Here is a 25305-nt window from a genome sequence, read left to right on the forward strand (position 1 = left end):
GTATAATCATCTGCCTCATCCTAGCAGAGCATGGGGACTGGGATGATAGACACCAGGATCCAGAATAATTCTATTGCTATGTAGAATGAGCAACTCTTCTATTCATTTCTGGAGTATTTCAATCAATTTTATGCCGTCTGATGAGAAGCAATGTAATTTTTCAGGCAGAAAAAAAAAAGGAACTGTGGTCCAAAGGCTAGGCTAAGAGGGAGGAAATTATTTAAAAGATGAGGGACCCTGAGAATAAATAGAGAAATCACAATTCTTAGGACGATGTACCAGGGAGAGGTACATTACTTCAGACTTCATCAGTAACAGTCGGATATTCAGTCTACTACACTCTCATTAACTGTCCTTCCTCTTTCTCCCATTTAGAGAACTATTCACTGTGACAAATTTTATCATTTGATCAATCTTACAGCAGTTTACGTCTCTGGAGTAAACAAATATGGAAACGAATTTTTATGAGCACAGGTTAGAAGTAGCACATTTATAGCTATAGTTAAAGTAAACTTGGTTTATAAATTTCAAGTAAAGTTATAAGTAAATTTTAATACAAACCAGTTCAAGATTTTTTTTTTCCAAATTAAAATTTAGGGCTTACAAACTTTCTTATGAAAGCATCTGGTATTTTATATTAAATGTTGTGTTATTCCATTACTTAGAAATCCTTTCAGGAAGTTTTCTTTCCCTAAGTACTGTAATATTGACTGGTCAATGCTGAGCTCAGAGTAGTTGCGGAGAATCAATATTGGCTTAGTTACAGCTTGGCAAAGCCAAGGGGGTAAACTAATGAGAGCTATTGGACCAGAAAAACCATCCTTAGACCAAAGACTCTTTTTAAAAGTATAGCAAATATAAGATATGTTCAATCCTAAAGAAACAATGTAAAATTTCTTCCAAATAACTCTCAAATCTCCATGTACATATTATTTAAATCATTTACAAAATACAAAAAAAAAAAAATCATGATTGTGCTTCTCAAGACCCAAAAATGTTAAATTACTTTACCAATGTTACCCAGTAAATCAGTGTAAAAGTTTGGGTAAGAATTTTTTCATCATATATTTAATCTACTATGCAGATAAAGTTAAATATAAACCTCCAAGGACTAATAGTAACATATAACCATTAAAGAAATTAAACCCAATCTTCTCAAATTTCAAATAATTGTACCTGCTCTGTTGTTTATACATGTTATTTTTTTTACATATTTCCTATTAATGTACACACATCATTCTATATTTTTCTGATTCCTCAATATAAGCCTCCTACCATTTTCCCTCATGTTGGACAAAAGGAAATCAATATAATCCTTCACTTGAGAATGCTCACCAGGGCATTTGTATTTTAATATAGTGAAGTTTTTAGTTCATCTTTCCTTCCCAAACAAGTGCATATCTTCTGTTCTCAACTTAGCCCTAAAGAACTGATGGATACATGACTTGAAACTAATATGCTAGTTCATTAGCTAGTTAAAACAATAACGCATATTTCCCTTGATTAGTAAAATCAAGTTTACAGAATCATTAATGAAACCAAAAATTGATCTCCTAATCTACAATAGAGTGTCTGCTACCACATATTACCTTCCAACTGTTAATTGCAGATGAATGGAGCCTGACTGCTGCTGATGGAATATTTTTTCTTTTCATAGACTGCTTCCAGAAAACAAATAGATCGCTACCCTTTTACAGATCTCATATTTTGAGAGGTACATGGAGATTCTAAAGTATGATTTGTGAATAATAAAACTTTTATTTTGATTAGTGTCAGGGAAAATCCTCAGGTCATACTTAGTAATCAAATGCATTACTGAATATAATTCGGAATAGGTACACTTAAAAAAATATTTATTTTAATTAGTTTCAGGTATACAGTACATTGGTTAGACATTTATAGAGTTCAAAAACAATTCCAATCACTCCCTCGCTCCACCTAGCCAATGTATTAACGTTAACTGCATTCCCTATGCCGTGCTCCCTATCTCCGTGACCATCCATAAGCTACTCATTTGTACTTCTTTAACCCTTCGCCCCATTCTACTAGCTCCCCAAAGCCCCTCCCCTCTGTCTGTCACCAAATTGTCCACTATATTTGTGAATCTGTTTTTGATTAGTTCTTTCTATTCCTTAGATTCCGCATATAAGTGAAATCATAGTGTTTATCTTTGACTTAAATACCTTCTACGTCCATCAAGTAGTATCTTTTTCCATCCTCTTCCTTTTAATATGTAGGGGTCTTGTTTTCTTATCCTTTCAGCCTCTCTATCTTTTGGTTGCAGCATTTAATTCTTTTCCATTTAAAGTACTTATCAATAGGAATGTAGTTGTTACCATTCTTTGGTCCTGTTTTTGATACCTTTTTTCTTCTTAAAGAAGTCTCTCTAACATTTCCTGTACTACTGGCTTTGGAGTGACAAATTCCTTTAGCTTATTTTTGTCTGGGAAGCTCTTTATCTATCCTTCAACTCTAAATGATAGCTTTGCTGGATAAATTATCTTTGGTTGTAAAATTCTGGGTCAAATATTGTTTGCCAAGCCCTTCTGTCCTGCAATTTCTTTTGAGATGTCAGCTGTCAGTCTTATGAGTGTCCCCTTATAAGTAACTATGTTTTTCTCTTGCAGCTTTTAAAATTATTTCTTTGAATTTAACCTTTGGCATTTTAATTATGATGTGTCTTGGTGCGGAACCTCTTTGGATCCCTGATTTTGGGAATTCTCTGAGCTTCCTGGGGTTTTATGTCCATTTCCTTCACCAGGTTAGGGAAGTTGGCCATTATTATTTCTTCAAACAGCTGTTCAACATCTTGATTTTCTTCAGTTATGCCAATCAGACAGATATTTGGACCCTTAATGGTATCCCATATGCTCCTTAAATTATTTTCATAGTCTTGGCATCTTATCTCTTGCCATTCTGATTGCGTGTCCTTGGCTTTCTTATCCTCTAGATAGGGCATTTGGTTCTTTTTTTAAATTCATTGTTTATTCCTTTGTTTATTATATTTAATATACTTCTCATCTCAGATAATGTATTCTTCATTTCAGACTGGTTCCCCTTTATCATTTCCATTTCCATTTTTATGCTTTTTATCTCTTTGTTGAACTTCTCACTGAATTTATCTGCACTTCCGAAAAGTTCATTGAACATTTTTATAACTAGTGTTTTGAACTCTGCATCTGTTAGATTATTTGACTCCATTATATCTGGATCTCTGTTCTCTTCTCTCATATGGTTTCTACTTCTTTGCCTTCCCATTTTGGCTGCCTTTCTATGTACTCAGCAAAGCTCTTAAGTCTCCTGGTCTTATTAGTGTAGATTTGTGAAGAAGGTGTCCAGTGGCACAGTCCCGAGAGGGGTTCAGCTGCAGGCCAAGCTTAGCCCACGCCTCTGCTCCTCTGCAGCCATCTGTTAAGATTCAGCAAGCAATCCACTGATACTGTATTTATAGTTGCCTCAAAAGGCTGCACCAGAAACTGAGGCCAGCTGCCTCCAGTGTGAGTCTAGGTGCTGCTCAGCAAGGAGCACCTGACTCACTGAGGACACGCCTGGATATGACTTGAGTGGGGTCGTGAGTTGGGGGAGTTGGGGTTTCAGGGAATCCTCTGGGTGGAGCGACCTCTGTTATCCAGTTTGATGTCATCAGAACCATGGCGGCGCTGTGTCTGTGAACTCGGAATGTGGAGGACTCAATAGAGGAACAATGGATACTACAGGCACTTCAGTATAGAGTGAGTCTCTTCTCGGCCCTCACTCCGCCAACGTCTCCCTGTAAGTCCGTGGTGCCCTTTGCGAGCAGCCAAATCAGCACTGGTGCTCAGAGCTAGCAGGTCCGTCACTGCGAAAATCCGCTCGTGGACGTGGTCCCTTTAAGAGGCGTCTGCGGCTGCTGCAGCCTCCGTCTCACTCAGCCACTGGAAACCAGGCAGCCCCACGTCCTCGCCCCATCCCACCTTCTGCCCTTGCAGGGTGATTTCTTGTACTTCTCCCTAGTTGTATGGCTTGTTCATCTAGATTTCAGGTGATTTTTCCTTGCTGTTTGCTCCTTGTTTCCGTCACAACTTTGATTTGTTCGCCAGAGAGATGAACAGAGCTTCTATCATTTTTTTCTCTCTTCCCACCCGGTACTACAGCATTTTCAGTTTTAGAATTTTCATCTCTGTTAACACTGCCTGTTCTTGCATGCTACCAACTTTATCTGTTACAGTTTAATGTATTAATCATAGCTGTTTTAAATTCCTTGTCTGATAATTCTAACATCCCTGCCATATCTGTTCTTGTTCTGGTGTTTGCTATCTTCAGTATAAGTGCTGCTAAAGCGAGCACATTGATCTCTTTGCTTTTTATTATGTCTTGTAATGCTTTACTGATAGCTGGACATGATGTACTGGGTAAATTGAACTGCTGTAAACAGGTCTTTTGTAATGTGTGGTAAATTGTGAGAAGGGAAGTGTTCTATAGTCCTACAAATAGCTCTCCATCTTTTAGTGAGCGTGCGCCTGCCTCTCTGGTCTGTGAACTTCACCTGTGCTTTTTAGTCTCCCTACCCCCTTTAAGTGGGGAAGAATGACTAGAGTGGGTTGAAGTTGGTTGAATATTTCTCTTCCTTCATGTAAAAGGCTGGAGCCAGGGGGAGTTGGGTACTTCCCTTCTCTCAGGTCATTTAGGCTCTGGTTAAACAGTATCTCCTGAAGGCAGATTTGTTAAGAACAGAATACTCTGGCATATTTCAAAATGGTTCCATTGCCTTCCCCTTGCCAGAAACATAGATTTTTCTCCTGATATTCACTGTGAGAACCTGGTAGAGCTACAGGAAATAAAACTCAAAAAAGTGTGTGTGGGGGCGTGCAATCCCTGGGTTCCCCTGGAGTTTTCTCAGACATCCACACACAGCCTTCAGCAATTTTGTCAATTTTTCCTACCTCAGCACTGTGGACATTTTAGCTTGTGGGTTTCTGCTCTGGTTAGGTTGTGTTCTGTTAGTTTCTCCAATTGTAGCAGTAGTTTGCCTTGTGACTTCATTTCTCTTACAGATTTAAGAGTTAATTTTTCAGTTTGTTCAGCTTTTTACTTAGGAGGGAGAGGCGACTTCCAAGCTAATGTGCTAGACTGGAAACTGAAAGTATACACTGAATCTTTGAATTTGGGAATAACTGCCATCTGTATTGTTATGTGTTATTTTCTGGAAACATGAAATATTCCTCCACTTATTTAGACCTTCTTTAATATCTTTCAGTAGTTTTATAATTTTCTCCATAAAGGTCTTACACATTTTGTCAGGCTGCCATAACAAAATACCATTGACTAAATGCCTTAAACAAAAGAAATTTATTTTCTCAATTTTGGAGGCTGGAAGTCTAAGGTTAGGGTGCTGCTAGCATCCTAGATTGTGGTGGGAGCTCTCTTCCTGTCTCACATGTGGCTGCCTTCTTGCTGTGTTCTCAAATGTCAGTTAGAGAGCTCTCATTGTTTCTTCTCATAAGGGAATGAGTTGTACTGGATCACGGTTCCACCCTTAAGACTTTATTTGACCTTAAGCACCCCCTTATCTCTAATACAGTCGCCTGAGGGGACTTCCACATATGAATTTCAAGAGGGACATAATTCAGTCCATAGTACATTTTGTTAGATTTAGTCCTAAATACTAAATATTTGTATGCTATGATAGATGATTTTTTCTTATTGCCTTATTATACTTTCGTGTTTTATAGTAAATGAACATGTAACTAATTTTTGTGTATTGATTTTATAAGAACATTTTTTTGTGTACTGATCTGCTAAGCATATAACAGATCTAGGAACATCAAATTTCAACTTTTTTGAAAATTTCTTTATTTCAGAATCATTGCTACACAATCACATAATCCTCAAAATCAGAGTTTACAAGTGATCATCATGAGCTAGACAGTGGGAAAAAATATCTGTACAATATTTTAGTAGTTACATGATTTGTAAGCAAATTAGTGAAATATGAAAAACTCCCAAAGCATTACTCATAGAATATAACCACTCACAAATACAAGAAGTTAGGCAATAAAGGAAAATTTTCTATTCAGTCACAGAAAAATGCTGAAGGCATTTTACGATGAGAAAAACACTTTAAGTTAGTACACAACCTATTAGTCAAATAAAACTGCTCCATTAAGTTGGTACTTTTCTTCTTGAATATGTGTAGTATGGTATTATCCAATTATCTAACATTTAATACTACATAAAATTTCAAATCTGGGTTCTCAAAACAATTGCTGATATTTTTGAATAGTGCCTAGTATACTCAGAGTGCTTTTTTCATTTATCTTTTCTTTCATAAGGTTTAGTGGGACTGTGCAATGCTGGAGCAATAATCTAGAATGTCCTGAATAGTGAATTCCATTGTAACACCAGATCCAGGATAACAGCGAGCTATCAAACCTTCAAAGTGCTTGTACTGGCGTATAAATTCATCTTGCATGGAGTGCCACACCACCTATTATAAAAATGAAAATAAAACTCATTAAACTATGAGTGGAATTAATACATAATCAAGTATGTAGAAATAATGTTAAGACATGTTTTAAGAATTTAGCCAAGTGTAATACTTAAAAACATGTATCCTAGGTTCTTTCTATTTACAAGATATGTGATATTGCCACTCTGTACCTCAAATTCCTCATCTGTAAACCAGGATAGTATTTTCCTCATAAGTTTCTTGTGAGGATTAAATGAGTGAATGTATGTGAAGTGTTCAGAACAGTGTTTGACACAGTAAGCACTACATTTTAGCTATTATTATATCTACTACAATATCTAACACGGATGTGGAAATGCAGTTATGTATGGAACCAAGACTAGTGATTAAATGAAATGCAATAGTTCATGCTTAAATTTCATTTTGAATAAAAGTTTAAAAATTTCTTTACCTAAAATCGAAGATGCAAAACATTGCTTGATGCCATGAAGGACAACAAGAGAGACAGATGGATTATCTGTAATCCAAGGAATTTTTAATCTAGCAGTGGAAATTAATATGTTGACAACCATCAAGATAGAATCTGACACACATTGGCATACTGGCTAATACTAATAGGTTACATTTATTGACACTCTATATCAGCATAGTACAAAGCACTTTATGTATATGTTATCTTACTTAAATCTTATAACCTGGTGAGGAAAGGTACTCTGATCATCATCCCTGACAGTTGAGGGAATGTATTCTTCCAGGATTTTTCCTTATAAATTCTTAATCTTATAAATCCAAAATTCCTGTCAATTTAAGACTATTAACTAAATAGTATTATACTTTTTGCTTTTCAATTTTTAGCTCATGGTTATTTCTTCCACCTGGAATACCGCCTCTCCCACTTTATCTGTTAAATTGCTATCTGACTTTCAGAGGCTAACACAAATCTAATATTCCACATGAAGCCCTTGAAGATGTTGAAATCAGAATTACTCTCATTCATCTTTGTTCCTTTGGTATGGTTTATAAAGAATGGCTCAATTTGGTATTTAAATCTGGCTCTACCATCCATCAGCTCTGGGGGGGGTCTTGGTCATATTACTCCACCTCTCTAAGGTTTGATTTTTCTCATCTATAAAATGTTAACAACAATAATAGTAATGTCTGCTATTATTGTCTACTACATGAGAGGTATTAGTTCCACTTTTCAAATAAGGAAATTGAGATTCAGAGAGGCTAACTTGCCCAAAGTCATGCATCTTAATCTGGACACAGATTATGAACCAATTTCTATCTCTAACCCTGATGATCAGAATCACTCCAGTGTACTGTACTATATGCTATTTAATTACTCTTCTCAAATCAAAAAAACAATAACAGGAACAAAACTCCCACCAAAACCCATCCCCAAACAACAAAAAAAAATTTAATGCCTCAAAACAATAAACCAGAAATATAAAATAAGCAGAAACAGCCACATAAAGTTTATATAAATGTTGTTCGTTTCTTTCTTAGAATTCTTTAATCTGGTCTGTACTTCCCTCCTGCACTAAAATTATAAAATCTGTAGCATTTCTAAAGGAATATTTTGGAAAAAATATATAAAAGAATGTGCAATCTAGGATGATCAAAAAAACTAAGCATACCTGAAGTAAGTTCTCCTCTTCACATAAATGTTTATCAACCTTCTTGTAGAGGTTATCTAGACCTTTTTTCACTTCTTTTCCAGGATACTCTTTAATAACTTTACGAAGTTCTTGTTTGTTAAATGCAAGTTGATAGCTTACTTCCTCCTCTCTTATACCCTGTGCTACACGAGCTTCAACACCTTCAAAGAAATGCTTCAAAGAAATGAAAAGAAATAATGGCTAAGAATTGCTTCTATTTTCATATAAATTTAAGAAAAAAATCCGATTATAAAATTGTATATATTAGGTAAAAACCAGGCAATGTGTAAAAGTATAAAATAATAGAAAAAGTATAAAAGATAAAATAATAATCACCTATTATGATACTATTCAGAGATAACCACTGTTAATATTTTAAATTTCCTTCTAGTCTTTTGATGTGTGAGTACAGAAGAGATTAGAATTTTGTATACTGTATTTTCCATTTTATTTGTTTTTTCCCAAAGTATAAATTTTAATGTCTGCATTATATTCCATCCAAAGACTGAACCACGATTTATTCATTTCTCCAGTAATGGATATTTTGTATTTTTCACTTATTTTCTAGCAGCAAAATCTATTCAGAGTTTTAAAAAATCTATTATAAATACAGTTGTCATATCTTTTGAATGTTAAGTATTTACTCACATTACTGATTACTTTCCCCCATAAATTTCTAAGACTATACTTCCTCGGTTAAGGAGTATAGTTATAAGTATTCTGAAGATTCTTTCATTGCTTCCAAGAAAAGTTCAATTAATTTATATTTCTGTCAACAGCATATGAGACTGCTACCTTACTATACTATCAACAGCATTATCACAATAAAAAATAATTGTTGCCATTTTGATGAGTGAAAAAGTTTATTTGTTGTTTTATTCCACAATTCTTTGGCAACAAATGAAGTTAACTTGCTTTTGTATGTTTACTAGTATATTCAGATCCCTTGCCCATTTATGCACTGGGATATTAGTGCTTTTCCTTTTAAAAAAAGATCTTTTCTATTAAATATACTGACTTATAAATATTCTTCTCAGGTTGTCTTTCAAGTATATTTGTTTTTTAAATATGCAATTTTTATCTATTGGCATGCCTTTATTTGAGCACTATACAATATGATTTGATACTGACAAGCCAAATACCCTCCTATTACTTTTCTCTAAAATTTTCTTAGCAAGTATTATGTGTTTGTTCTTCATTATTTTATAATAATTTTTTATTATAAAAAATTATTTGGTTATTATGACATACAGGAAATAAATTGTTTTTTGATATATTTATTTTGAATCCTACCACTTTACCAGGGACCAGTAATTTCAGAATATTATATATAGGTAAATATAATCTTGACTCATTTATTTATCTTTTATTTATGTTTAGGTCCTATTACATTGCTTAGAGCTTTCTTAACAGTGTTAAATAATAAAGGATCTAACAATATTTCTGCTTTAAATATGATTTTAAAGGGAATGCCTCTGATATTACAATTAAGTATGATGTAAGGTTTGATTTTCTCATTTATAAAATGTCAGTGAGAATAATAGTAATGTCTGCTATTATTGTCTATTATTCAGACTGCTATTATTGAGATAGACCTTTTACTTTAAAATATCTGTCTTTAAGTTTTATAAGGAGCTGATTCTGCATTTAACTAAATGTCTTTTAAATATTTCTTTGAATTGTTAACAGATATATATTTTTTATTTGACTAATTATAAATTAAAATCTTTTATAAAAGATGTCTAATCACATTGTGGACAAAGTCAGAAGGGTCCATTTAAGCATCTACAGTAAGTCTTAATGTCGTCGGTAGGTTCTGTGACTAAGCAAAATGATGCATAACAAACCAATTTTACTATCGTCTAATTGATATAAAGAGTTAAGTTCCTGGCATCTCATCAATGTTATAATGAAAAGACATTGCATGAAACAATGTTATTAGAGGACCTGTTGTACTATATTGCAAAGTTTTCTAAACTATCATTTCTTAATTTTAATGATTGGACTTGCTCTGAGATTGATTCAAGTCAGGAAAGGAAGTAAGGGAAAAGGCAATTAACAAAACAATTTTTATTTTATCTCAATAAAGCTTTGAAATTTTCATCTGAACTAAGGATAAAGCTTAGCTATTTGTTAGGTAAGAAATGAGAAAGGCTGGTATAACAGAAAAGCCTATTCTAGGGTTTATCCTCCAGCTTTACTACTTGCCAGTTAAAACTTCAAGCAAGTTTTTTTTTTACTTTATTTCTTCATTTATAAAATAGGAATGATACTATCTTTACCCCATATCATTGTTTGTAAGAACAAAAAGAAATAACCTAAGTAGAGCACTTAGCAGTGTCTCGGCACACTGGCAGTTTCAGTAACTGAGTCCCTTCATTATTCTCCTGCATCAATACATGACCAAGTTTTAGATAAATATCTGTTGTATTCATATATAAACATATGTGTTCAAAACCAGGAAAAATATATAAATGAAAATATACTTACATTTAGTTTTTCAAGAGGTTGTCCTAAAGAATAAATAACGTAAGACTGAAGGTGATCTGTGTATTTTTGTTTGGCTTCTTTTTTTTCAGCTTCTAGACATGAGATTTTCAAACGGGAAAGTGTCGCAAAAATATGGTGAAAGTTTTCCATCATAACTACATCCCTAGGGGTCTTCTGGCTTTCGTTTGCTACTTTCTCCACTAAATCAAAACAGAAAAAATAAAACATCCTGAATATATGCAATCGAATCATTTATTTCAAATTAAATGATATGTTCACACTGTTTCAATACCTTAATTATGAGATTTGACACAGGAAGGCAGTGAATTATAGTATTTTTGCATTAATCTACCTCATGTGACAGATAAGAAAAATGGGGCCTAAAGTGAACTGATTTGCTTAAGGTCACACAGACATCACTGCCTATCACCTCCAGGAGACTCTTGCTAAAATGCAAATGTAATCTGGGAGGTCAATTTTTGTGTTTATAAAAATAAATTCAATTTTGTATAATAAGCCCATATGGACTCTAAAATATAACTGCTTCCTGATGAATATGAATGGGTTTTATGTACTGCTTGCTTTTCAAATTTAAGAAATCTTTAATTTCAGAAAACTTAAAAAAAGACTTTAGAATAAGAAAAGTAATGAGCATACCTGCTTCCCAACTCCTGAGTTAAGAGAAATAATAAAAATCACCACCATAAAATTCTTTAGGACATAACAAAAGCTTACCATTAACAAATACTCCTCTGATAAGTTTAGTATATGCTTTATCTAGATCTCCACGACGCTCAGCATTTTTAAAGATTGATTCTGCAAGGCCAGCAAATTCTTCAAATTCAGCAACAAATGGAAGAATTCCTACTTTACTCTTCTTTGAGATCTTTACTTCTTCCATTTGCCTTATTTGGTTACTCTAAAGTTAGGGAGAAAACAAGGGAGAGAAACAGCCAAAAAAACTTCTTAGAAGCAACATATATAATTACAACCAAATGTATATATCATAGAGGATCATTTAGTACCTAGAATATTTTGGATGTTTACTAATTAAAGATTAATACAATAGAATTAATGAAGAAAAACTATTTCTATAGATTAAAAAGTACATATATTTTAAGAAAACTAAGTCAAGGGGGAAAAAAATCCGATTTAAAACAAGATGTAATCAAGGCCTGGGAACCGCATCTTTGTTCAAAGTAAAACCAACCAATAAGCTCTTTGTCATTTATAAAAGATAAGGATAGGGTGACTGCCCATTTTGGGGCAGAGCTGATAAAAGCATACATAGGATCTCTCCAAGTTACTTCTGGTTGGAGGCCACAGGGCCAATTTTGAGAACCATAGCAATTTCCAATTTTCATTTGCCTAAAATGATTGGATAGGCAAGTTCTGTATTTTTGGGTGTGAGAATAGAGAGGAAAACAGGCACTTCTACTATAGATTAGCATTATATAGTTTTCCATTATCTATTCACTACTTCTAAACGAGTTCGGCAAAGTGCTGGCATATGATGGTGACAAAGTACATAAGAGATGTTTCACAGAGACAGAATCCAGACATTTGGGTTCAAAAGATCCATGGATTCAATTATGGTTCTGTGTACCTCTCAGGGCATCTAGATCTATTAGTAGTAAGAATCTCACTGCCAAATACTGTTGGATCATTTTCAACTTCTACCTAAAATTTCATTGTGTTGAGATTTTGGGGGAATAACTTGAAAGCCATATGATGTATACATTAGAAAAGTAATTATTTAGGCTACAGACATTCATATAAGAAAGCCCTGTGAGTACTGTTAACCATTTCCTATTATCTTTACTACTATTCTACTTCATCAGTATTAATAACTGTGAGGAGTAAAAAATGGATGCACTGGGGAGGGCAGTATAAGACTGTAGGCACTGGAACCAGACTGTGGGGTATGAATACCAACTCCTTCACTTTTTAACTGCTGACATGGGGAAAGTAGCATAACCTCTCAGAGCATCTACCTTGCATGGGAGGGAGGGCGCTGTGAGGATTAGATGAGATAATGTGTGCAAAGTGCTAGATCAGTGCCTGGTACATAGTAAGCACTAATTTGTGAATGCTGGTCTATTGTTATTAAGCTACAGAAAGGTTTCTGTTCTGTGGCATTTAAATGCACAGAATGTAATTACAGCCTGAATATACTTGAACATTAATAGGAGATGTTCTAAAGGACAGTTGTCTTCTCGGGCTTTGTAACTAGTAGGGTAAATGGTTCATTTAAAAAAGAGCTATCAACAAATTAAATCTCACAAAAATAAAAATTCAAGCTAAAGGTGCACATAATTTTCAGCTGATTGCCAAATCATACTGCCACCACCAGAAGGACATGGAGGTTATTCAGTATTTAACACTACAACTTTGATGCTAGCCACATATCATTATGTTACTTGTCTATCCTTTGTCCACACCAATTTAACTAAATCACATCCTTCTTACAGGTTTGAGTGCAAGTCTAAATCACTATAGTGTGAGGAATCCTGAAAAGCAAATTAAACACAGTTAAGAAATGTACTGGGCTGCAGAGTCTGGCATGGTAGAACCTGATGTGTTGGTTACTTTCTAATTTTAGCTCTGTTCTTTGAAGACTGGGGACAGTGCCCTTCTTTCTCAGAGCCTTACTCTAAAAGCACCTGCTCATTGTTCTGAATCCTTGCCAATGTTTCCATGAGCACCTTTATATTACAAAGTTTTCTGTTAATAATTGCAATCCATATGTCCTAGTGATATTGCCTTTGGTAAAAATGTTTGCTTTGCAATATTTTGCACATTAGACATTCTTAACACAGCAGCACATTCTGGTTTTGAAGCTTTCCTTTTTTCATTTTTCTTCTAAGTAAATATTAGTATTTTTTAATTCTGACTTAATTCTGTTATTTGTCATAAGGGGTTTAATTCATGAAGTAAAGTTGCATACCTATGACGTAAAAACACAAAACAAAACAAAACCCCAACCATCTGGGGTTGAAAAGAGCTAAACTCAGGTGCTTTTATCTCCATTTTCTGCAATCATCTGATATTCCTACTTTTGGCTCAATACACACAGACTCATTCATTACTTTTTCAAGGTATGCCCTAGATCTTGATCTTGTCCCAAATACCAAAATATGTAACACTTACTGGGCACATACAATCTACCAGAAACTGTGAGAAGATACAATAAGGGACAGAGATGACAAGAGGCCAAAGAAACCATCCTTCCCTTTAGTGACAAAAGGTAGATCCTTTAGAAACACATGCAATTTACAAGAAAATGTGAGTTTATACCTTTCGCTAGGTTAATTTTACTTTGCTGCCCACTGCCCTGTCTTGAGAGTAATATGAACATTCTTTAATCTTTTAAATTGCTACTATTATCACCACCACCACCATCACCATTATGAGCTATCAGTTAATAAGCTCTCATTTTGTGCCAGACAATGTGCTAGGTACTTAATATGAATCCACATCTACCTGATACTACATCTTATGCTTTTAATAATTATGGTCTACTGGGTTGAGAGGTATTATATAAAGTTATATTTTACTGATAAATGCAACAAAGTCTTCATACTCTGGAAATGGATAGTGTCCTTAGGATTCAGGGTTCCAGCTATGTCGCATGGGATTAATTATCTTAGCCTTTGGTAGCCCTTCCTTTTCCTTTGGCTATTAGCCTATAACAGACCTCCTAGGTTTATCATCACCTCTGGAGAAGGTAGGGGAGGAAAGAAGATAAGTAAATGGCCCAATTTCATAGTATTTCGAATAGTAAGTAAAATCATTTGGTAGGGTAGGGGGAGTAACAAGCCTACTGAGGGGACCTATAAGTTTCTACAGTGGAAGCAGACTGCTTTTATACTTTCAAACACTCAATTTTTGTTTTCAAAAGTATAAACGATGATATGGATTTTAACAGCCCTTAATATTTTTATCTCCTATTACTCTATGGATATTCAAGAGCTGGATATAACTTAAAAGTTACATGGGAGAAATATTCATGATACATATCCACTTTTACATACTACATACATTAGTAAAAAACACCTCTTTTTAAAACCTGGCCCAGTCCAATTCATACATACAAGCTTACCAAAACCTAAAGACAAATGTAAAGTTGTTAATGATTTTGTTTTTTCTATAGGAGAAAATAATTGCTATAAGTTATTATAAAAACAATTCTTAAGCAATATGATTAAGTAAAGCTATTAAACATAAAATTAACAAATAAGTAATTTAAACAATCAATAGAAATAATCCAATTATTAATTTTATTATTAGACTATATCGAAATAACGACAATAAATCCAAATGATAGTTTCAATTATTTCATTAAATATGGTCACCAATCAGTTAAGTGAGATTTCATTTACCTAGTGGGTCTCTTAAGTAGCTGGAGTCTCTATGCTACCTACTCTAAAATTCACCAAGATTCACCATGTAGAAGGGAAGTTAACTAGCATAGTACCACCCAACTACCTCTGTTCATGAATATTGTAGCCCACACCCTGCTCAAGGATTTGGGAGATGTGAACAGTAGCTCCCCTAATGGAAAGCTGTAAATACCCTGATTTAAATATACTTCCCTGTTTTTTGAAATGATTAGAATTCTAAGTTTTTTAAAAAAACTTACAATGCACTTGTCAAAGTTCCTTTTGACAGTCACCAATACATTTCCCAAAGTAGTACTCAGAAAAGAAGCAGGGTCCACATTTTGTGCAGTCCACACATGATGACTCATTTTGACTAGCATGTAAAGGGAGTTAAAGCTATCAATTTTGTCTCCTAATGCAATTAGGTTGTTCAGTTCTGGCTCAATGCAGCGAAATATTCTGGTCATCATTTGACGAATCATATCTTTCCTGTTCAGAAAACACACAAAATATAGAAAGTTACTACAAGCTTCAGGTGTATTCATCTTTAACTTTAATCCACTGCATATATACGAAAAGACTAAAAATAATATTGTCATGGTTTTAATGGTTTCCCACATAAAAATATTTTTTGAAGTTAAGTTTTATACTCAAAATAACTTTGTCATTTGTAAAGCTAGATCCTGAAATGTGCTTTGTGATTTCTGAGAAATACATGGCAATTCAAATGCTACTTCTTACCAGCAAACATCAAAGTTGATTGCATTTTTTGTGATTACTAGAGTAAAAGAGAACTGCAAAGACATATAACAGTACCAATTTTCAAGTTTAATTCAGTAAGATGTCCAGTAAGACACTGGTCACACAAGTTGGTGCTCTAAGTGCTGTCAGGTTACTGAGAGCCATCTGGACTCCTCATTGAGCAGCACTCCTCTATTGTCAATTTAAAAGTTTATTTTTTTCCCAAAATAAACAACAGAGAGTAACAAACACATACTCAGATGAAACAGGCAGTGGTGCGCCAGAATTATGTTGCCGTGATAATGTTCCTCCATCTAGGTCATCTGCTTCAGTCTGCAAAAATTATTCAGGTACTTTACACGATAAAAGACCAACAATTTGACTAGTTTATATAGCAAAAGCCTGCTCAGTCTTAAAATTCCTAGTGAAGAATACATTATGAAAAATAATGATTTTTAAAGGTAGTATTACTGATAAAACTATATAATTTAGTATGCTGTTTAAGAATGTTCATGAAATGCTTTCTTAGATTTTATCCAAGAATAACTGTGGGGTGAGAAGTTGTGTTTGTATGTGTGCACATGAGGGGAAAGTGTGGGGAGAGAAGGTAAAGGAGGCTGGGAGGTGGGGAGGTGGGAATAGGAGGGCAGCTCAACAAAACCAGAAAACATTTAGAAGCAACTTTCAACAGAGAACTTTAAAAATTAAAGCAAACTCAGTAATCATTCTAATAAAACTTTGGCATTTAAAAAATGCTATCAAAAATTCTTACAGAAGCTAAAGAAGTAAGTAAATGTACTACTATCACTATCTACAATGATACACTCAACCATTCAGGATTTCTCATTCATTTTATAACTGCTTTTGATGTTCTCTTTTTAAAAATGACCTTAATTTTAAAATAACTTTATTTGGATTGTGCTTTTAAGTTCTTCAAAATGTTCTAGTAAATATTCTCTCATTTTCTTATATTTTTGCCACCTGAGAGGAATGGTAAATAGGTATTATCATATCCAATGAAGAGATGAGGAAACTGGGGATTAAATAATTGGTTAAGGTCTCATAGCTAATTAGTAACAAAGCCATAGAAAGATTCAGATTCGAGGCCTCACCTTTCCTTCCTTTCTTAACTTCCTCCTTCCCTCCCTCTCTTCTCTCTCTTTTTTATTTTTGCTAGACCATGTATAATACACATCAAACATCTTTTTTTGAAAATTATATTTTTTCTTGATGATTAATAAAATAATGCTAAAACTGCTTTTCAAATCATTTATTTTTGCACAGTAAATTCAGATATTACTACCCACCCCCAATAACTTAGAGAATGTTTAGGCTTAAGATAGATGGCCAAGCTATTACTGTTTTTATTATCTTGTGGTATGACAAAAATGATTTTAAAAGTCCTTACATCATAAATTCTTTCTTTTTCTGTTCTGATATTAAAATTGTGACAACATATTAATTAGGCTAATTATGCTACAGATCATAAATACTAGCCAATAAATAAACATGAGGCATACCATAGTTCCAGGCATACTTTGATGTTGCTGTAGTTTGAAAAATTTACTTATGAAGTCCTGTTCTGCTAGACACAAGGGCTCCAGTTCACTTAGTACCTGTTCAAAGATCTAAAGAAAACCAAAATGAAAGAACTGCACCAAATACTTAAAATAACATTTCACATTTAATTTATGTAGGGACCATAAATGCCTTATCCATAATTGAAAAAGAATCCCCAAAACAAACTCTTCCAAGATTGACAGGACAATGCAGTATTATCAAGGCATAACAGGGCCAGAACATATGTAAAAAAGAACTCATAATAATTGTTCACTTGAAATATGGAAAGAGGAACACAGAGACAAACTTGTAGCTTATTTAATACATTGCAGAGAACAATTTACCTTCACAAAGCTCTTTGTAGTTGCTCAAAGAACTTAAATTTGAGATGCAAGTATTTTATGTATTATAACAAACTGTAATAAAGCTACAGTATCATTAAATTGATAATTCACTTTACTTGCTGTTTAACTAGTATTTTTTTTCAGATTCAGAATTAGAAAGGAAGACATGGTTAATTAAGAGCAAGACCAAATCATTGAACATACTTAAAGTAATAAGGAACTGCTGTTAGAAAACTAATATAAATGTTTAAGAAGTATCTGTTATTTTATTTTACCTTATCAAATTTGGTTCTGTCGGCAACATCGAGATCAGAGGCAGACATGTTTCCCATATCCAATAAGGAAGATGACTGAGATCTGCGATTCCCTGAACTCTGAACACTGAGTTTATTTAGACTAGAAGTAGATCCAGTTAATTTCCCAGAACTTCCATGAAGACCTAAGAAATAATAAAACTTTGAAAGTTGTGACCTTCATGAATAAAAGACCCATAGCATAAATCAGGGCTACCTACCACTGTCTCGGTCTTCCAGGGCTCATATTAGTTACTGCACAAGTCTACCACATGGGACAGGCTGTGGTGTCCTTTTCTTTCAGTAACATTTGTGTCCTATTCCTGAGCATATTGTAAAGAGTAGTGAAACCAGACAGATCTATAGAAAAGGACTGAAAGGGATCTTAAAGATCACATAATCCATGCCCTGCCCAGTCTCGTCATAAAGTTGCTTAATGATAGCTCTAAAGTAGACAAGAATCTTTCCCATTCAAAAGACATGAATCTGGAAATATAACATGACTTTGTTATATTTCTGAAGAAAATTGCCATATTCCACCATTACTTGCCTCCATGTTAAATCAACATATTAGGTTGAACCACATGAAACTGCTGATACTATATCATTCTTGCCCTACAAAAAAGTCATTTATATACAATTCAACTTAATACATTCCTGAATGCAGAGACTCTACTTTTATATTAAGTGACTTGACTACAGTTCCTTAAAAACTAAACAAAAAGGAAAAACACTGAAAACTTGTTATATTTAAAATACAACCAAAATACAATAATACATCATTAACTATATTAATATGAGACATCTGTGTTTAGGTATAAACATAGGTATCCATCATAGCCAAGAAGAAAAATTAGAACAATATGGCTACACAATACCCTACGCATGTTGAGGAATTAAAGGATTCCATTTTTATAAGAAAATGTGATACTTTCATTCAGAATTAATATAAATAAAATTGTTTTTTATTCTTAAATCTCTCAGTTAGCCTATATTTTTTGCTGATGGTCAGAGGGACAAATGAAAATATAATACGGACAATTAAAGACCAACTTTGGTTTCATTTTGCAAAATCTGACCATATGTAAAAGAATTTTTAGTTTCTAACCATAGCCTGAAAATAGAGTTATAATGGTTAAGACTTTTTGTAAATTTCTGATTGCTCATCATATATTTCTTTGATGTAGCCACACCACTACCATCATGTCAGTTTTTCTTTCACCAATACCTGGCAACACAGAGCAATCAATATTTTTGGTGTCACTTTTTTTAAGATGAAACTAATTTCTAGACATTAAACAAACTTGAGAATACCTACTAATACACTAAGCATACTCACTCTCTGTTTCCTGTTTGACAGCACTTTCTTTTCGAGGAAGTGTAGCTGTGATGGATTAGGTTGCAAGCATCAAAGACAAAGACAAGTTAATAAACTGCAATTTGCACAAACCATGCACAAGAGGAAGTTAAAGCTCTAGTTTAAAAGACACATGCAAAGAACCATGAGCATCAAGTAACAAGAGGTGCAACATATGTTTAGTTGGTCAGCTACTGTTTGAAAAATTATATGAGAGAAAAAACTTCACTAGTCTTTTAATGTACTATTTTACTCAAGTATTCAGATAAAAATACCTATATTTGTGAAATCACCCCTATACTTTTAAGTGATTGTTTTAAGTTTATGTTGCTGGTATACTTAAATTTAAAAGACTGCAAGTTTGGTTTCTAAAGAAAATACGATTCGAGTAAATAATATAATACTTAATGTGGAAATTTATTAACGCTGTAGATTTAGACATTAAATGCATCAACAATTACATAGTACCTGAAAGGAATTTCCACTGTACTAAATAATTTTATACTACATCTGATAAAATTATATGAGTGGGTTTTAAAACCATTTCAAAATATCAAGCTGCGCTATTTAGTAACTAATTTGTGAACAAATAGAAGGTATATAACAAAACACTATCGGATGAGTGGACGGAAGGGTAAAGTCAAGGGAATAGGTTTAATAAAGGAATTTGAGCTTTCTAAGGATCATTTAGCATTTCTTTTATTTTAAAACTTCTCTCTATATAATATTATATCAATTCAATTGCAGAGATCATCTTGTGAAACATTTTGTACTCTAATTAGAAGCCAATGTGAAAGTCAAAGAAATTATAGAATGAAACAGAAAATTAAAGAACCTAGAAATATTTTAAAAACAGATGACAATGTGTCAATTGTCACTGCCATACTTTCAGGCAAAAGCCCAAGTATAAGCTACTAACTTGTCACATCAATTGGCAGTGTATCTTTCTAGCCTTGGCTACCTGAAGCTCGAAGAAATATGAAATATAAGGCTGGACATTAAAGAGGCAAACAAGGATAGTGCTACTAGCTGGCCAATCTGAACAGTACCTGCTGGTGGCCTAAAAGTGTCACTATACTAAGTCACCAGTTCCAGAGCAAGCCTAATAATTCATATACTTTTTTTCAGTAGCCAATTAAGAATACAGTAGTAATTTGGGGCTCATAAAAAGTCTATATTACTTATCAGCAACAAGCAACAATATTAACATAAACTTTTACGTATCTTTAAATAATCCCTACTAGACTATAAACTTCATGAGGGTAGGGTCTCTGCTCTTTGCTGCATGCTCAGAACCTAGTAGTGTTTATTATATAATAGGAATTAATAAATATTTAATGAGTGAATCTTCCAGCCAGCCATGAATTCAGTCTTCTAATCAAGATTCCCTTCGGAATCAACAAAATTTCTTAGCGGAGAAACACAGAATGAAAAAAATGATTTTGGCATAATATTTTTAAGACTTTAGAATATTAAGTATGAAAGAGGCAGCAACTATGTAAATGTATATGTTAATGGACTACAATAATAAGTGTATATATGTTATCTTAGCTGTAAAAAGAAAAAAACTGGTGATTTTTAAAGTAATTACTAAATAAATTTCCTTTGCCTGCCATATCATTACGTACAGTTGCAGAATACATAGGGGGAAAAACCCACCAAAATAACAACCTTGGGGATGTCAAAATAACTCCTCTGAGGATGTCAAAGTAAAGTCTAATAATCAAAAAAAGCAATGACCTATATAAAGACCTTCTCACAAAGAAAAGATACTGGCATTTTATGTATCTGTTAAATTATTTTGAATTATTGAACTAAGTAGATGTTAAAGACTTGATCCAGAGTGGTTCAAAAAGAGAGCAGACTCCTTAATCTCTGACTATACAATTTATTTTTATAACATATATCCAATCTGACTTTCTATTCTTATTAGCTTCTATGACCCAGCATTTTCAGAGCAAGTGAAAAACAGAACACATTTAAATGTTACTTATAATTACTAATTTTGACTCATTAAAATGTTAAATTTCTAAAATTTCAGGTTTCTATTTTAATTATAATTATTAAAGATGGATTTAAACATAATTAAATTTTAAAAAATTTATATTCTACCTTATTTAAAACTTAAGTCATTTGTATTTAACTTAAAATTTATTTTTAAATGCTAACAAGCTAGATCTTTGAAGATGAACCAAACCGTTTTTACCCTCTGAATGCTGTTTATTATTTAGTTATTCTTCTCTTACAGCTGAAATCAAAATAACTGAAATTATAAAATTTTCTGGTATCATCAACCATCACAGAATACTCTCATTCCTTATTATTTAATAGATACATAGAAGGGATAATAATTTTAAGGTTTAAAACTATAAAAGTGCCTTCTATACTTGTATTATGTTAATTTGAAAATATTTCAACAGATAATTTAAGAACTTTTCAAGAGGTAAGAAAAGAAAATATTTAGGTTTCAGATTAATGCAATGATACCATTAAGATACTATTATACTTGATTTAAATTTTATTTTTATTATGTCATTTAGCTCAATGTGAATCTTAGGCTTGATAAACTATCATGATACTGAGATTAATGATCTCCTATGGAGATATTTTAGAAAGATTTCCCTTTTACCTCCGGTTTTCATATACTGTGGAAGAATTCTCTCAAAATAAAATGGTCCACTAGCAAGAGGTGACAAATATACTAAATGAAAACATTAAACATGAACTAAATAATATGCTGTTTACTTAAAAAAAAAAAAAAAGCATAACACATCCACAGTGAAACATTAACAAGGATATAAACACACTGCTGTTTAAGAACAATTAACCTTTAGGATGAGTTAGCATTTCTGTTTCCAAAAGCCTATTGTCCCAAGATCTTCATCAGTATCTTTACCTAAGTGTAACAAATTTGTACACAGATTCAAACCATTTCAAAAGTCCAGACAAGTATAATCAATATATTAGTGTTATATTAAAAAAAAAAACAAACAAACCAGCCAACCAGCGAATTATAAAATAATTACCCACTAAAGACAGTCTTCTCTGTCCTAAAGAAAAGAATGGAAAGATGAGCTATCAATTGCATTCCTTTCCTGATTGCGGGAAGTTGCTTAGGGCACAGGCTCCTTTCAACAAGCAAATGCTAAGCTCATTATTCTAAAGGGAGCTATGCAGACACATTGAGGAGAACACATTGTAGCCACTTAAGGCCAGGTTTTGACTCCATAGGCACAGAACTCCATCCAAAAGGAACTCCAGAGATGGGTACATGCAACAGCAGAATGTGGCCTTGGCAAATCGCTTTCCTCACAACTTGATACTTTCACTGGTTATCCTTTCAAGTCATGTGTTTGTTTGTTTGTTTGTCTATTTCACATATTTAGAAGCAACAACAAATAATACGCTTCTAAAATATCTCTTTGGAAAAATATAGTCACAGGAGAAATTTTGGTGACATATTCATAGCCTCTTGGCAGGAGAGAAAAAAACTTAACTTTCTTTTTGATTCAAAATAGCCAGTGAGAAGTAAGAAGCCAGGGATCACTTTCATTTCCCTGCAGGAAGCAATGACTTAAGAAAGAGATCAGTGATTTGCCCGCAACTACTAAATAAAGGTCTTTTAGGAAGTCAGAAACTTAACTCTCAACATGTCTAAGTCTAACACTTTCTCTACTAGACTACACTTCATTCTCTTCTTTTCCTATGAATACCTACTTTAGTTAATGCATAAACATACAATTACTGTCAGATTCACATATTGCAGAATTTTAATTAGTAAAAAACATGTTTACAGACATATTTCTTCTGTGAAATACCTATAAAATCAAACCAATGCATCAGACTTACTCTTTCCTTAATTCCATTGTGTCTTCTTCCTCCTTGCTTAAAAGTCTTAGAATTACTTGTCATAAATAAAACCATTTTTATATAGAAAACAATGAACTGAGATGTCTAAGCTTACCAAACTTCTTGCTTTCTTTAGTTGTGCCAGTCATCTTGATCTTAGCAACTTCAAAGAAATCTTTAATTTCTCTCTCATACAGTCGTGATAAATAATCCATGTAATTCTTAAATAAAAGTAACATGATAAATAATCAATGAAACTCTTAAAAGTAACATACACTTCTCATTAATAAAATAAATATAACATTTCCATTTTTAAATCCCTCCAAATCCTTCATGCTTGTTTCAAATTTTGCAGTTTAAAATTTTGATACATTTTATAGGATATAAAAAGTTGGTTATTTTCTGTCTTAAAAAAAATTAAATAGGCATAACATTAACAATTTACAAAAATATGAAGTGGAACATAATCGCACTTATATTTTCATTTTTCTATGTTAACTTTCACACATTTTAAATATAGCTGTAATCACATGTATAGGATATGAGTCAGAGCAATCACATCTCTCCAGTCTCACACCTTAATGACTGCAAAGTATTGCGTTTCGTTGATGTACCACAATTTAGTAAACCAATCATCTAACAAAGGTCACTTAAGTGGTTTTAGTGTTTTGCTATAATAGGCAATGTTTCAATAATCTTTTCATTTCTAATGAACTGTTTCCTTGGAGCAATTTCCTAAAGGTGGACTTATAGGACCAAAGAGTATGGGGATCTAACCTTTCCTCTGTGATGCCATGTTGCTCTAAAATTACTATACCAATAGATGGTGTCAATGGCAACAAAGGAGTACATTCAGTCTCACTGTACCCCGAAATAGGTTGTTTTCAATATGAATTTAATTAATATATCAGTTTTCATAATTAAGTAATTTATTTTAATAGACAAATTTATTTCAGCTCCAATGAAAACATCTATTATTTAGCACATAAATGCATTTCTTCATATTTGCTTATCATCACATAAAAATATTTTATACCCTCAGGAAGGATTCTTCAACAGTGGGAGACCATATATTTTTCTAAGTACTAAATTAAATGCCATACACATAGTTTGACTAAATATAAATAAATCCACAGCAGAAAAACTGTACCTGCCTATTCTTTTAAATTTATCATGGATTCAAGCTTCAACTTTCTTTATTATTTCAAGTTAATACATCGAGTTTTAGAACAGGTTTACCTTGTTATAAACATCTTTGCACCTTTCAAAAGATATATTATGTAAATATTTGTATAGACACATAGTTCACCACTGTTTCCTATTTTATAGATATATCCTTATGAAATAGTATTTGGATGAAACATAATATAGACTGCTTTTTTCAACTTATAGGCCATATACATTTCCCACACTGTCTCTGTAAGAAAAGTTACTCAAATGGGCAATTCTTTCTCATGACCTTTGCATAGCTTTAAAAGCAAAAAGTAATTCCTAGTTTACTGGGCTGTCTCACTGTTTCCCCATAAAGAGGAGAAAAGAAGGCCTCTTTATTAAATGGTGCTGGGGAAATTGGAAAGCCACATGCAAAAGAATGAAACTGGACTGCTATCTCTTACCGCACACCAAAGTTAACTCAAAATGGATCAAAGACCTAAATATAAAACCTGAAACAATAAATTGCACAGAAGAAAACAGAGGTACTAATTAAACTCATGGACCTTGGATTCAGAGAGGATTTTATGAATTTGACCTCAAAGACAAGGGACGTCAAAGCAAAAATAAATGAATAGGACTATATCAAACTAAAAAGCTTCTGCACAGCAAAAGAAACCATCAACAAAACAAAGAAGGAACCACATCTCCGATTAGGGGCTAATATCCAAAATATATAAAGAACTAATACAACTCAACAACAAAAAAAACAAACAATTCAATTAAAAAATGAGAAGAGGACCTGAAAAGACATTTCTCTCAAGAATACATACAAATGGCCAACAGACCTATGAAGAGATGCTTAACTTCACTAGCTATTAGGGAATTGCAAATCAAAACCACAATGAGTTTCCATCTCACACCTGTAGAATGGTTATCATAACAAGACTATAATAACAAGTGCTGGAGAGGTTGTGGGGAAAAAAGAACTCTCATATACTGCTGGTGAGACTGTAACTGGTAGGGCA

The 25305-nt window shown here is 33.2% G+C and overlaps 1 protein-coding gene across 6 annotated transcripts in view; it reads right to left on the reverse strand.

The window, feature by feature from the left end:
• Nucleotides 1-5808: 5808 nt before the first annotated feature.
• EXOC1 (exocyst complex component 1) overlaps nucleotides 5809-25305 on the reverse strand; it is a 55592-nt gene continuing 36095 nt past the window's right edge. For 3 of the 6 annotated variants that reach the window (XM_016142304.2, XM_016142302.2, XM_016142303.2), the window contains 10 exons: nucleotides 23241-23346; nucleotides 19259-19303; nucleotides 17902-18065; nucleotides 17243-17350; nucleotides 15979-16055; nucleotides 15242-15470; nucleotides 11335-11518; nucleotides 10600-10799; nucleotides 8089-8283; nucleotides 5809-6466 (listed from right to left, as the gene is read on the reverse strand). In XM_016142304.2, coding sequence (XP_015997790.2) covers nucleotides 6314-6466; nucleotides 8089-8283; nucleotides 10600-10799; nucleotides 11335-11518; nucleotides 15242-15470; nucleotides 15979-16055; nucleotides 17243-17350; nucleotides 17902-18065; nucleotides 19259-19303; nucleotides 23241-23346 — 1461 coding nt within the window. In that variant the 3' untranslated portion in view covers nucleotides 5809-6313. Of the gene's footprint in view, nucleotides 6467-8088; nucleotides 8284-10599; nucleotides 10800-11334; nucleotides 11519-15241; nucleotides 15471-15978; nucleotides 16056-17242; nucleotides 17351-17901; nucleotides 18066-19258; nucleotides 19304-22302; nucleotides 22327-23240; nucleotides 23347-25305 lie in introns of all 6 variants that reach the window. The other 3 variants (XM_016142306.2, XM_016142307.2, XM_016142305.2) reach the window with 2 other exon arrangements.

Source organism: Rousettus aegyptiacus, unplaced genomic scaffold, assembly GCF_014176215.1.
Source record: "Rousettus aegyptiacus isolate mRouAeg1 unplaced genomic scaffold, mRouAeg1.p scaffold_m13_p_10, whole genome shotgun sequence".
Taxonomy (NCBI): domain Eukaryota; kingdom Metazoa; phylum Chordata; class Mammalia; order Chiroptera; family Pteropodidae; genus Rousettus; species Rousettus aegyptiacus.